The sequence below is a fragment of the Pteronotus mesoamericanus genome, unplaced genomic scaffold, assembly GCF_021234165.1.
Source record: "Pteronotus mesoamericanus isolate MK-2021 breed Mesoamerican mustached bat unplaced genomic scaffold, CSHL_Meso_final contig_116, whole genome shotgun sequence".
Taxonomy (NCBI): domain Eukaryota; kingdom Metazoa; phylum Chordata; class Mammalia; order Chiroptera; family Mormoopidae; genus Pteronotus; species Pteronotus mesoamericanus.
This window is the reverse complement of record NW_026555027.1, coordinates 4,326,143-4,339,517: the sequence shown is the minus strand read 5'-3', so window position 1 is coordinate 4,339,517 and position 13,375 is coordinate 4,326,143. Positions and strand designations below refer to the sequence as shown.

General features: G+C 50.7%; 1 protein-coding gene across 1 annotated transcript in view; it reads right to left on the bottom strand.

The window, feature by feature from the left end:
• Window positions 1-403: 403 nt before the first annotated feature.
• The window catches only part of DOP1B (DOP1 leucine zipper like protein B), a 76,074-nt gene continuing 63,102 nt past the window's right edge, over window positions 404-13,375 (bottom strand). Inside the window, exons 28-37 of the mRNA XM_054578183.1 lie at window positions 12,199-12,281; window positions 11,860-11,969; window positions 11,597-11,743; window positions 10,550-10,611; window positions 10,001-10,129; window positions 6,768-6,904; window positions 4,040-4,095; window positions 3,144-3,299; window positions 1,648-1,777; window positions 404-1,138 (exon numbers count right to left, since the gene is read on the bottom strand). Coding sequence (XP_054434158.1) covers window positions 887-1,138; window positions 1,648-1,777; window positions 3,144-3,299; window positions 4,040-4,095; window positions 6,768-6,904; window positions 10,001-10,129; window positions 10,550-10,611; window positions 11,597-11,743; window positions 11,860-11,969; window positions 12,199-12,281 — 1,262 coding nt within the window. The 3' untranslated portion in view covers window positions 404-886. The remainder of the gene's footprint in view (window positions 1,139-1,647; window positions 1,778-3,143; window positions 3,300-4,039; window positions 4,096-6,767; window positions 6,905-10,000; window positions 10,130-10,549; window positions 10,612-11,596; window positions 11,744-11,859; window positions 11,970-12,198; window positions 12,282-13,375) is intronic.

The following is a 13,375-nucleotide window of genomic DNA, read 5'->3' as shown; positions in this document are numbered from 1 at the left end:
GCCCAGCCAGGACTCTAAATGGGGGAGGCGGCACCAGACAGAAAGGCTTTGGAACCAGGGGGATGACATGCTGCCAGGCTAGAGAAGCCTGTGCCTAGGGAGGGGTGACTTCCGTGAGCAGCAATGCACGCACAGTGCACGCAACGCACGCACAGTGGCAAAGGAGAGAGTCCCGCGGGGGAGACTCCCCGACAGCCGTCCGGGCCCTCCGTGACCGTGACTGGGCTGGCCGACCACGTTAGACGGGAAGGACTGGCACGGCGCACGGTGGGACATGCCTAAGGGGACAGCTGTCAGGCTTCTGAAAAGTAGTATTTCTTACTCAGCTGAACAGTGCAAACGTGTGATTTTAATGGGCAAGAGTTAAATACACTCCGATAGCTTATTCAAGCGACCACCGCTGCTTAACAGTCCATTGTCACGGGCAATTACTGTTTTCAGAAAATATATTTCAGTTCTAAAATGTAGTATTAAAATAAACACTTGAAAGGACATATGTGTGAAACGTTAAAAATAATATTCAACCAGTTAAAAATTTAGAGAAATGTACTGAGACAGACCCAGTATCAGCATCAACAAAGGAACCAGCTCTTCGTTCTCTTCGTACTTGACTTCAACTTACAAATTTTGTGCTATTGTTAGATGATATATTATCTTTATTTTCTTTACATAAATTGAGGAAGAAACATATAGTTCGATTCAACTATATTACAAGGCATTTAGGGAGGTATGCTTTGTTGCCCAACGAAAAATTATCCAAAATCTGCTTTCAAAACTGAAATAGGCTTTGTCTTTAGAAGCCTACCCAGGCTTTCCTCTTGTTTAGAATACATTCTGGTTTCCGCTGAAGTATCAGTAAATGAACTACACACATTGTCTCAGACGGTTAACATTCCAGGTGTTCCAAGAAATCATATTCAATACATTCCTCCAGTTGCTTCAAGACCCTTGGACTGTCTGTGACAGGAAACTCGAGGGACGGAGGTGCCCGGGCGTCAGTGGGCCGTGTGCCTTGGGTTTTAAAAGCACAGCTGAGGGTCTCGAAGAATGGCATCAACTGCCTCACGCTGGACACAGAGCGCTGGCGCAGGAGCGGGAAGTCCTTTCTCACGGGGACCTCGTCAGAGCTGCCAGTGTCCTGCAAAAACAAAACAAAAACAGACCCATAAAAATGACACAACTTTGCTGGGGGTGGAGATCGACATGAAGCCCACGCAGGCGGCCAGTCTTGAGAGACCGGCTCACCATGAAAACTCATCATCAGCTCCAAGGACAGCAGCACGAAGGCAAATGCTCGGCCTTCAAGGGACCACGTCCACCAGGACTTAGTCCAAAGCACTCCCCCGCCCCGCCCCGCCCCGCGGAGGCCCCGCCGGTCCCCCAACAGGCCTGCCTCCGCCAAGGAACCAAGCGCTTCCCCATGACGGCGTTATCCAGGAAGGCCTGCTTCTCAGCAGCTGGGATGGAACGTGACGTAAGAATACAAAACCAGATGGAGTTCGTAACCATCTCCAAGTTTTGACACTCGGATAAGAGAAACTTTGAAAATTACTCCACGTTCCTAAAATCAGGCGGCATACCGCAACGGTCCACTCAGCCCTTCTCCCTTCTTCCACAACCATACATTTTAAAAAGGAAAGCACTCACCCCGTATTTCAATTTCAGAAGTTCTAGAATCCGGACCGTGTGGGGCCTGCATTCTCCGTGGCCGTCCTCCAGGTCAGGCAGGGCCGCAGCGCCCTGCGTGTCCACTTCCGGGACAAACGCCCACCGGTAACTGCGGGGAAGAACCCAAGGTCAGCCATGCAGGCTCAGGCCCCGCCTATAAGTTTTTAAATGGTTTTATTGAGATATAATTCACATACCATACAATTCACCTGTTTAAAGCGTACAATTCAGTGGCTTTTACTCTATCACAGAATTGTACATCTATCACCATAATTAATTTTAGAATATTTTTATTACCCACAAAAGCATCCCTGCTCACATTCCCCCTCTATCCCCTCTACCCCCGCAATCCAGGCAACGACTAATATCTGTGTCCGGCTTCTTTCACTTAATGTTGCCATGGCCCTCCACGTTGTGGCGTGGCCAGGTCACGTGTTACTTCCCATTCATCAACCAACAGACATCTGGGTTGTCTCCACTTTTTGCCTATTATGAATAATGCTGCTTTGCACAGTCATGTACATCATAACCCATTTTTAAAAGAAGGCTTTCTTTTTAAGAACAGTTTTAGAGTCACAGCAAAGTTGAACAGAAAGGACAGAGCTGCCATATACCCCTGTCCCCGAATGCACAGCCCTCCCCACGATCAGCACCCCCGCAGCGCGGCACGCTCGCTACAGTCGATGAACCTGCAGCGACACGCCGCTATCACCCAGGGTCCACGGTTCGCGCTTGGGTTCACGCCTGCTGGCTGTTAAGCATCCTGTGGGTTGGGACTGACGTAGTGACAGGCACCATTGTGGTGGCACCACGCCAAGCAGTCCCACTGCCCTAAAAATCCTGTGCTCCGCCTCCCTCTCCCAGACCCTTGGAAACGTCGGATCTTTCACTGTCTTTGCAGTTTTGGGGGGCCTTTTAAAGAACGTCATAAAAGTTGGAATCATACAGTATGTGACCTTTTTAGATTGGTTTCTTTCATGTAACAACATGCACTTAAGGAGCTACACGATTACTCTCTTTAGTGGAATGGGACCGAGGGAAGGGGCATCTGGGGCCAGGAGTGAAATGAGACATACGAGCAGCTGCATTAGGCCTGCAGGGAATGCGTGCGGACGGGGCAAAGCCACTTGGAGATGGTGTGTTCCAGTTACGGAATGAGAAACGGAGACAAAAAAGTCTCCACAAAGGCAGTGAGGATGACCAGGGCACGACTCCTGTTTTATAAGCACTCCGTAGCAAAAAGCCCACACGTGCGCGTGCGCGCACACCCCCCCGCACCCCCATAATACACTACTGCGAGCCAATTTCACAAAACCGCACACGCCAGCGACCAGAGCTGCGGTGTGCTGAGTGCACCCACGGGCCTCTAGTAGCCACACCACCGTTTCTCATATACTGTGCAGCGAAGAACAGTCAAAGTGCTTACGAGAAAAGTCGCCTGCTCCAAAGAGGACACGTAGTTTTAGTGGACTTACATTTGAAATAATGGCATCTTGTCTGGTGGAAAAGAAAGCGCTGTGTCCAAGAATTTGCAAGCGGATAAATATAAGACGAGTTCACTCTGGGGCATCTCCCCTGGCCCATTTGCATCAGGGACTAAAACTTTCATTCGGTTGATTTTGTTGCTGTTTCTAGGGATTTGCAAAGAAACTCTTGTTACAAACTCATTCACATCTGCTGCAGTCTATTTCCTTATGCAACTGTAACACAGTCAAGCGCTACATCTCTCTGATTCCATTTTTTAAGCAATGGTTTTGTTCGCACGGCCTTCGGGCGGATGGCTTCTTGCATATAGTCATGCTAATCATGAGAGGAATTCTGCTTGTGGCTTGAGTTTTACAAAAACAAAATAGCCACTTACCAGAAATTGCCTCTCCCAGGAGTTACGGGAAGCATGTAGTGTTTATCAGAGATGTGCAGGGACCGCCTGACTGGGCTCACTTTAACTACGGTCAAACTACGGTCAACAGACGAAGCACAATCCTCCTCAGACCCCTGATGGCGCCCGGAGGTCTGTGTTCATGGATCACCTCTTGCCCCTCCCGCTGCCCCTCCCCTTGGCATAACAGGAGCCTGAACTCTGTACTTTCTTACGATGGACTTGAGGCACCGCTAAGTCTCCCACTTTCTAGGCTTGATCACCAAACCTTTCCTCACTCCAAACTGACGTTTTGAGTTTTGACCTTCACGAAGCACAACCAATTTTGGACTGGTAGCATAATGTCCGCAAACAGGTTTTTTACTTTTAAGAAATTATCAAAACAGGGGTTCCCGCCACAAGAAAATGGTCCTCAGCATTGTTAGATGACCCTGCGCTGTAAAGCGACGCCCCTTGACCATCATGCATGTAGGCAGAGCCCCGACCCCTCACCTCAGCGACTCATCGTCCTCTTTCAGGTCTTCCTCCAGCTGTATGAGTGTCTGAATCTTAAAGATAAAACGTGAATGCAAGTCACTATTTGAAAGAGATGAAACCTAGCTTAATGTTTAAAATTTGTATGTCCATAAAAACAGCAACTAAAGCAAAAGAAACAACTGACAAAATAGACAATCTACTATTAAAAGAGCAAACCGCAGCTCTGAATGACGCCTCTTGTGCTGAAGTCCAAGACACCAAACGCAGATTTACTACCAGAAGTAGCTGCAGTTTCAACTTCCTCCAAAAACATACTCTTAATCAGCTGAGCCTGGAATTTTCTGGTCAGCACCAGGAAGGTGACCTGTCACAGGGCTCTCTACATTTCCCAAAAGGAGAGGCAATCTGTTTGATAAAACCTGTCCCCTTCTGGGTCCCGGAAGCCCTTCTTTGGAGAACAGATCCCTTGCCCCATCCTGTGTCCTGCTTTCCACGCTGTGTGGTCCCTCCAGAGCTATGTGCTATCCACTTGATTGTCTTCTGAATGGTGAGGGTTTCTAGGGACACGGTTGTTCACCTCTTCCCGGTGCAGGGAGGGAGACACACTTACAAATCAGATTTCCCGTACAAATGTGAATGTCTTTTACATTTTACTTGGTTTTTAGAGCTTCATCCATGCCTGTTGTTTCTTAAAACTAACTAGCCTGCCCTGGCTGGTGAGGCTCAGTAGACCGAGAGCCAGCCTGCAAACCAAAGGGTCGCCTGTTTGATATCCAGTCTAGGGCGCGTGCCTGGGTTGTGGGCCAGGTCCTCAGCTGGGGGTGTGCAAGATGCAACCGAACGACGTATCTCTCACACATCGATGTTTCTCTTTCTCCCTCCCTTCCCCCCTCTCTAAAGAAAATCTTAAAAAAAGAAAACAAAATTAACTAAAATACCGATGCCAAATAGACACATTTTGGGGGATAACAAGTTCTGTTCCCCTACAACCATGTTATAACTCCAATTAAAGTCTCTGTATGGTATACAAGGGGACCCATCCCCCCCAAAAAACTAGAATTATCTTCTGGAGGGCAGGCCCTTGTAGTCCAGGCTCCCCCGCTAGGGGAATGTTCTAGGAGCCCATCTGTGTCAGTGCACCAGCTGGTGTCGTTGTGAGAGGCTGGGTTCAGCTTCAGTGAAATTTTTTTTTTTTTTTGAAGACTCTTTCAGAGCCTTTGCCCATTTTCATGATGGGTGATTGACAAGCGCACCTGCCCACACCGCTGAGTGTTCAGCAGTTTTTGACCAAAAACAGCGTGACCCCTGTGCCCCACCCTCTCAATTCACCTGAATTCACTTGCCCAGAGTGACTTTTTTGTTTTTGGTTTCCCCAAATGAATAAAGTCCTCAAAGGGAAACATTTTGCCAGTATGGAAGAGGTGAAACAAAAAATGGCAGAAGCACTAAAAGGCATCAAAAGTGATGTGTTCAAAAACTGTTTCAAGCGTGGAAAAAAGGTCTCGATAGGTGTACTGCATCAAAAGAGAGGACTTGGAAGGTGACTGAAGTTTAAAGATATAAGAATAAATAAACAATTTTTTATAAACAAATTCTGGCGTTTTTTCGAGTCCCCCCTCATATATGAACATTGCTAAGAGAAGAAATCCTAAGTTCTCATCATGAGGAAAAACTACTTCTTTTTGCACCTATGTGAGACAGTGGAGGCTAAGTGAACTTACTGTGGTAATTGTTTCACAACACAAAGTCAAACTACTATGCTGTGCACCTTAAACTTACGTACTTCTGTATGCCAATTATTTCTCACTAAAACTGGACAGAAACACTTTAAAATGGCAAAAAAATGACAGAAATGTACACTTGAAACTTATATGGTCTTATTAACCAATGTCACCCCAATAAATTTAACAAAAACATATATTAAAAAAGTCGATAAAAACGGTGCAAATTAATTGAACTGGCATGTGAGAGATCAAATGTGATTACAGGGTGAGATAAGGCACCCTGCGTCTAACCAAGAGCTACCCAGTGCTACCAGTGTGGCTGGGAATCTCGCGGGTAACATCGACGGGCATGGCACGTAACGGCGTCCTGGTCAGCGGCGGACTTCGCAGACACCAGTGGGCCCGCAAGGTCACCCCGGAGCTGAGGAAGCCCCGTCACCCGGCGGCCCCAGAGCCGTCGCGGGGTCCCATGTGTCTGCGGCGATGCTGCTGTCAACACACGTGCTGCACCGTCAGCTGTCGAAGTGCAGCACACGTGACTGGGGACAGTGGACACTCGGTGATGAGACTCAACGTCGCTGCTCCCGGCGTGCGCACTCGCTCTGGCTTCCCTGTCACCGCAGAGCGCACTCTCCTGACTCGCACAGCCAGGTGGCTGTGAACAGTCCGCCGGGCTTCGCGCGCGGCAGCCTCGCGCTCACTGCGTCTCTGGGCGCCGCCGTGTTCTCTTGTGCCTGATTCACGCCCGTGTTGTTTTGTACAGTCACATGCCGCACGGGCTCGTGGCCCAGGGGCAACAGGCCACCCCGCAGAGCCCAGGGGTGCAGTGGGCTACGCCGTCCAGGTCTGTGTAAGAGCCTCCATGTCTGCTGGACAGCGAACGTGCCTAACGACTCCCTTCTCAGGACATAGCCCTGCTGTCAAGTGGTGTGTGATTGTATGTAGAGCAGCATATATTCCTGAGAAATCTTTTTCAAAAGCTCCAACTTTGCTTCCAAAGGTAGAATATGTGTACTTACTAATTCAGAGACCATTATTGGCCACAATGAAGTCAAATGCTGGGGAGATATTCTTAGCAGCAAAACTCTGAAAAAAAGAAACATCTGAGCAGCAACTAGGGATGTCTGTCCAACTCTGAGATTGTCTGTCAGGCGTTCTAAGGAAAGAAGATTTTAAAGACGTCACACAAATATGCAGTTTTGGGTTTCTCAGCAGACAAAAACAAAAATGAGACTGCCATTGCTCTGACACCTCACTGCCACCCAGCACGAGGAATGAGTGCCGGGGGGTTCCCGTGCCCGGTCTACCCCGCCCTCCTCTTTGCCCACGGCCTTTGCTACGGAACGGGTGCACGCGGCTCTCACCCACCACCACCGCCGATGAGAAGGGCACACACCGTGGCTGAAGCCAGACATTCAACCTGTGATCAGTGACCGCTTAAATTTTCTTCTAAGAATATGCACTATGGGACCCAGAAACCAAAGGCAGTCTTTGGTGAGTGGAGGGATCCTAAGACCACAGATGCTGGCTGCCAGGTGACACCATATTTTGGTGGTGAGAAGCGGGACATATAGTGAGTGAACAAAACAGATTTGTTTAATGATGTTTATATTGGATAACCACGACAGAAACTTTAACTCTTGCAGGGAGGGAAAACACTGTAAATTTAACTCTTGTGGCCCCTAACAATCTTTGCACTTGTCTATGGAAATAATTGTTTGCACAAAGTGGTTTTTTCCCTATAACTTAAGGTTTCTCAGGAACCTAACTTGCTCCAGCAGACGGCTGTGCCAGCTGCGCTGGCTTACGGGCGATGTCACTTCTTGCTTTGACAAGTGCCCTGATGAATGAAGGAACACCTGCACCGCTCAGACGCCTGACAACACACTGGCACTTTTAAAGAGCTGGCTTCTGCCTCTGGTTCCATTCTTTAATGGAAATTAAAAAAAAAAAAAAAAAAAGGCAAGCCTTGAACAAACTAATTTAGCCAACTACGGAAAGCAGGAAGGCGAAGCACAGGCGGCAGGACAAGCTGGGAACCTGGAGGTGAATGCCCTTTTTTTTTTTTTTTTTTTAAAATTTTTAAATGTCAGTCTGGCCTGGGCAGCTGAGGGACTGTGACCTGGGACGCCAGAAGCCTCCACTGGGACATGAAGAGAGAACTGAAAGACACTGATGTGGAGACAGTATGAAGGCTGGAACCATCAGAAGAGGATTTTTAAAGCTCCCGCCAGATCTTTCCGGTCCCTGGTTGGGGGCCTCAGTGGGGGGATGTGTATCCTCTCTCCTCATTTTAGACAAATGACACCTTGCCCTTTTCCTTTTTTGTACAAAAATACTTGCTTTGGGCTTCTTCACAGCTCCTTTTGTGACCAAGGTAACAGAGGTCGCCCTGAGCCCTGGCGTGCGGAGCTGCTCAGGGCCCCACCCCGGCACCTCGGCCTCGCTCGGAGGGAAAACCTCCCCCACCAGGCGCCCCCACCCACCGCCCATTTAGGTCAGCAGGACGCTGATTTTGTCATGTGCACACATGTATAAATATACATTACACATGTTATATGTATAAATAGACTATCCAACGTAAACAATAGTACACCGTCCGTACTTCTCTCCCCCTCTCCGAGGCATGATTTCTCGGAACCGCTGGATGTTTAAACCTGCGAGGGTCAGCTCCTCCGCCCGCTTCCCTGCTCTGCTCATGGAGCCGGCTCCCCGCTGCATGGGGACCCCGCGCCGGCAGCCGAGCACACGGCACCGGAGCTCCTGGACGCCGGGCTCCCCTGTCCTCTCGCCCTCCATACTGTGCAGGAGGGCAACCAAGTCCCGCACAGACTCTGCTCGCGGCCAAAGCCTTTAGAGGGCCGCTGTCACCTTCACTGGCCTCCCTGGTCACCCCCGACTGTGTCGGCCTCCTATGGCAACTCAGGAAAGGTGGGGCAGGATCTGAAGGTTCGCTTTCACAGGATGTGATGAGGTGAAAGTCCCCTTCTGTGCTTTATGTGCTGAAATCATGTCTGAAGCTATTTTATTACTGCAAATATAAACTGTCATATCACTAGCTGGGAAAGCTGCTGATGCCTGAACTAGAGCGGGGCTGGCAAACAGCCAGGCAAGCGGGGCGGGGAGCAGACAACTGGCGCGGCTGCGGGGCCACCGGGAGGGCTCTGGGAAGGGCACGCAGCCCAAGAGCTGCCGGAGCTACAGCAAGTCACATCGAAACTCTGCCTGCGAACAACCCGAACGCCCTCCACGGGCGACCTGGCCCGCGAATCCCAGAGCTGGATGTCATTCAGCATAAAAGGGAACAGCGATGGATAAAGACGGGAGAATGGATGACGGCCACACACACTGTGCCAGGTGCAAGAAGCCAGGCGCAAGGCTATGCCTAATCACACTGATTACATTTACGGGACATTCTGGAAAGGACGTAACCATGTGCACAGAAAGCAGTCCAGCGGGGGCGGGGACGACACCTGAGGGGCAAGGGGGAACTCTCGGGGGGATGCGGGTGTCCTGCCCTGACTGTGGCAGGGGCCATGTGACTGTCTGTGAACATTCATGGGCCCGTATAACCGCTGCACGCACGTTACACCTTAATAACCGGAGCCCCAAGGGATTTACATCGTAATTCTAATGTCTATGCATTTGTTTCTTACAATAGTCTTCATAATAGGAAACAAAAAATCCTTCAAGAATTGCCTGAGTTTTATCTGAGTCCACACAGGCTATGCGTCTCAGGGAAACCCCACTGCTATTTGAGAGTTCTTTCAGGTCGGAAGCAGGATATCCACTTTGCCACATCAGTATTTTATGAGGAGGAAAAAACCCTTTAAAAATCAGGTACGACAGCCACAACAGCTCATTTCTGAGGCAGGCTAAACAGTAGAGTGAGTATGAAGAAGAGAAAAACCTGTTATGGGCAAATTAGGTATTTCCCCAACATCCTGCTGGTTCACAGGCCTCAGTGTTTACTGTGAACGCGAAGTATCCTGATCGCAGGAGGGATCCAGCAAAAGGCAGCGCTGAGAGAGTCCTGTCAGACTCCCCGAAACTACCTCATAAAAACGAACAGCAGGATCACAGTTGATTTTAAAAATAAAGCTTCAGGTTTACTGCTCTGTTTCTGCAGCTCTTCCACAACAGCCCCGGCTGGGTGCTCGGCAGGACGTCCTGCCAGGACGAGGGGACCCTCCGGCAGCCAGCCCGCCGCAGCCCCTCGCGGGCCTTGCCTGGGGGGCGCCGACCTTCTTACCTTGTATCAGAGGGAGGCAAGGGTGGTACTGATCGGGCTCGCCGCTGAAGACGGCGAAAGCCTGGCGCTTCAGCAGCATGGCTTTCTGCTCAAAACTTGAGAACAGCTTTAAGGAACTGCTCTGCATGTCTAGAAGAAACACAGAAATAAGTTCCATTTACTGAGAAAACTACTAGTAAGGGCATGTCATTATTATTTATATATTTATTTGTAAAAATGTGTTTCTTTAACGTTACTTAACGATAAGGGATAGAAGAAAATACAAGGTATAGAAAAGTACTCCTAATACATTACAGTAAACTTAACATCACTTTCCAAAGTTTTCCTCCACAATAAAGCTGCAGAGAAGCTTGTTAAGGCATCTTGTCCACAGACGGGACCCGGGAGGGCTCCTCACGGAGCCCTGACACGTTGTGCCCGTCACACTACGGCGTGCAGCTCAGACGGCCCCACCGAGGTTCGAGCGGGTTCTCAAATGCGGGGCATAGCTGATCTCGGTGGCGCTGGTCCCTTAAGGTGTGACTCATGTACAAGGAACCCAGAACTTACTCATTAAATCTTTAAACATTGTTTTCTCATGAGTCAGAAGATGGTCAATAATGGACTTCCAACTAGATATAAAAAAAAGCATAGTTAGTTAAGTATGCAAAAGATGATGGTTTGATTAAAAAGCATCATGAAAAGACCATGCCCCTTTCAGGTCTGCTAAAGGCTATTCTCTGAAAGGCTCGTGAAATGAGTCACTTTAATTACACAAGGAAAAGCTAAGCCCGAGCTTTTCAGTCGTCACCTTAACATGGGGAATGAACAACAGGATGGGACACGCAGAGAATGACCAGTAATCCTGACTTGAGCACACGAGGAAACAAACTGCCAACGCTCTGTGGCTTTTTCCAGAGGCTGCCCTTAGATCTGCCCACATGGCGTGAAGTTCACGCTCTTGTGTCAATGGGAAGAACGGGGGACAACGAAGACAAATTCGAATCCTCAAAGGGGCTCCCGAACGACGACAGGGTTCCAGGGCGGGAGCTACGGGAACAGCGGTTGCAGGGCAAACTCCCAGGCCACACGGGAAGGCTGACCCATCTGCACCCTCCATCCCCTGCCCCTGATAACGCCATGCTCGGCCACGCCAGGAGGACAGCCACGGGGGGCTCTGTTGCCCCAGAGGAAAAGGTGCAGGATGGTCCCTCTGTGGCTGCGCCTCCACGGACCTCGGCGGCCAGCGCGGGCCTGCCCACAGAGGGTGAGCCGAGACGTGGGGCAAGGACACAGGGGTGCCAAGTATTCCGTGACGACGACGTTAAGCGGCGCCAGACAAGAACTGCTGGGACTCTGCGGTAAGCTCTTCAGGAATAAGATGCTCTTAATTGAAATTCTGTTGATTAAAAAGAAAAAGCACCCTCGTGCTTTGAAAAGACTTAATGCCTCTCCCTCGAGCACACAGCCAGCTCTGGAGTCCGTGCCCGGGCTGCCCCGCGATTTGGGTGGCCGCCAGTCCCGCGGCCCGTGCAGGCGGGCGAATGCCGTATGTGGGCGGAACCCTCTTTCCAGTGGAGAGGCGGGGTGACACGGGGTCAGGAGGGCATTTCTTACTGCACGCAAGACGTGTCCATCTGAAAGAACGCAGGGTCCAGAAACAAGTCCAGCACTTCTTTCTTCCAGGCTCGTTTCGTGTAGGCGTAGCCGCTCAGCGAGCTCAGCAGCTGGGCGCTGGCCCGGAAGCTGGGAGCGTTGTAGGCGCTAAATGGCGGTGGGAGGAGAGACGTCGCGGTCAGATACTGCCAAGGAAAGCCACTGGGCGCATTTCCCATGACCTGCTGTCCAGCCATGGGCGGGCGGCAGCGGAGAGCCGTTACCTGTGGTTGCGTAAGTAAGGAAACACATAGTAAAGCAGACGGGAGATCAAAGGCACAGCTTTCTCCTTCTCGTCGCTTCGGTAGACCATGTCCAGGAGAGAGGCCAGAACCTAGAAGAGGATCGCAAGAAAACAGAGATCTCCTGAACCCAGCAATGGCAAGGCAGTCCATCCTCCAGGTACGTGCAGCCTAACAGAAAATGCGGCAGCAAGCTGAGGCCGAGACGGACGGAGCCCCCCGGGACAGTGCCACCCCACTCCCTGGCCCGGGAAGACACACCGTCCCAAAGACATGGGTGCAGTCACTTCCATAAGGGACGGCAGGCCGGTGTGCACTTACCTCTGCCAGGAGGGAGAGGGCCTGCACGCTGTACACCGAAGGGGCGGATGCGGACACCATGGTCGAAGCTGCAGCGGCTGCATCTGCCAACCAAAGAGGCGTCTGTGCTGTGACCGTGCTGGGTGGGTGGCCATGGACACCCTCACGGATGGAGCTACGAGCTCCGCCTTTCATACTGATCACGTGTATAAACGCGGCTCACGCATTTTTCTCTGTTAACGTGCGTGGTTTCAGCAACTGATGATCTGCATGTTTTGATCTCATAAATTAACGCCAGCTCACTGTCTTCCTCTCTCGTCATCACCCTTGGAACCTCATCCTGCTCTTGGATGACCCATCTGGCACCCTGACCTCTGCGCCCCTTGACCTTTTCACTTCCAAAAACCTTCTGCTCTGCTCCAGCTCCGCCACTCGCTGTCACTGTCCTACCCTTGGCCTCATCAATTTCCAAACCTCTATTTCGAGCATCCTAGTCGGACCACGTCTCTCTCTCTTTCCTGGCCCCCTCCTCCCGGAGCCGGCCCTGGCGGTTTCTGAGCCTGGGCACAGGCCTCTAGCGCCCGAGTCTGCCGCCTTCTCCACCCGTCAAACCCCCGCCGCAACCTTCACTGCTCTGCCTCCCCACCTACACCCCACGGCCTATCGTCGACCTCGCCAACATCCTCGACTCTTGCTTCTCTCTCCCTCTGAAGCTCTCACCTGGAGAACTGCAATCCTGCTGGCCAGCCCCTCGGGTCTGCCTATGCGGTTTTGTGGAGCTAAATGCCCTGAAACCGATCCTGCTCTATTTCGTGAGCATGAATCTCGAAGGAGACCCGACGCTGCCAGACAACCCCAGCTCAGCGGTAGCTGCTTCCCATGGGACAGCAGTTCCTTCCCATCCTGCCTCGATGACCGCCACTGCCGCCTTTCGAGGGACACGCTCCCTCATACCGCGCTGAGCGCGCTGCTGCGATGAAACGGGGACGCTCATGGCTGGACCACTGCACTGCTGGCCTAGAATATTTACATCTGCGTTCTCTGCCTCGTCTCCCGTTTGAGTGCATGTGTCTCTGGCTCCAGTCAAAGAACAGTAATTCCATTGCTGTTATTAATCCCAGCCCTGTGGCCACCAAGCTTTGCTTTCTTTTTTTAAAAATAATTTTTAATTGATTTTTTTTTTTTTTTTTTTTTTTTA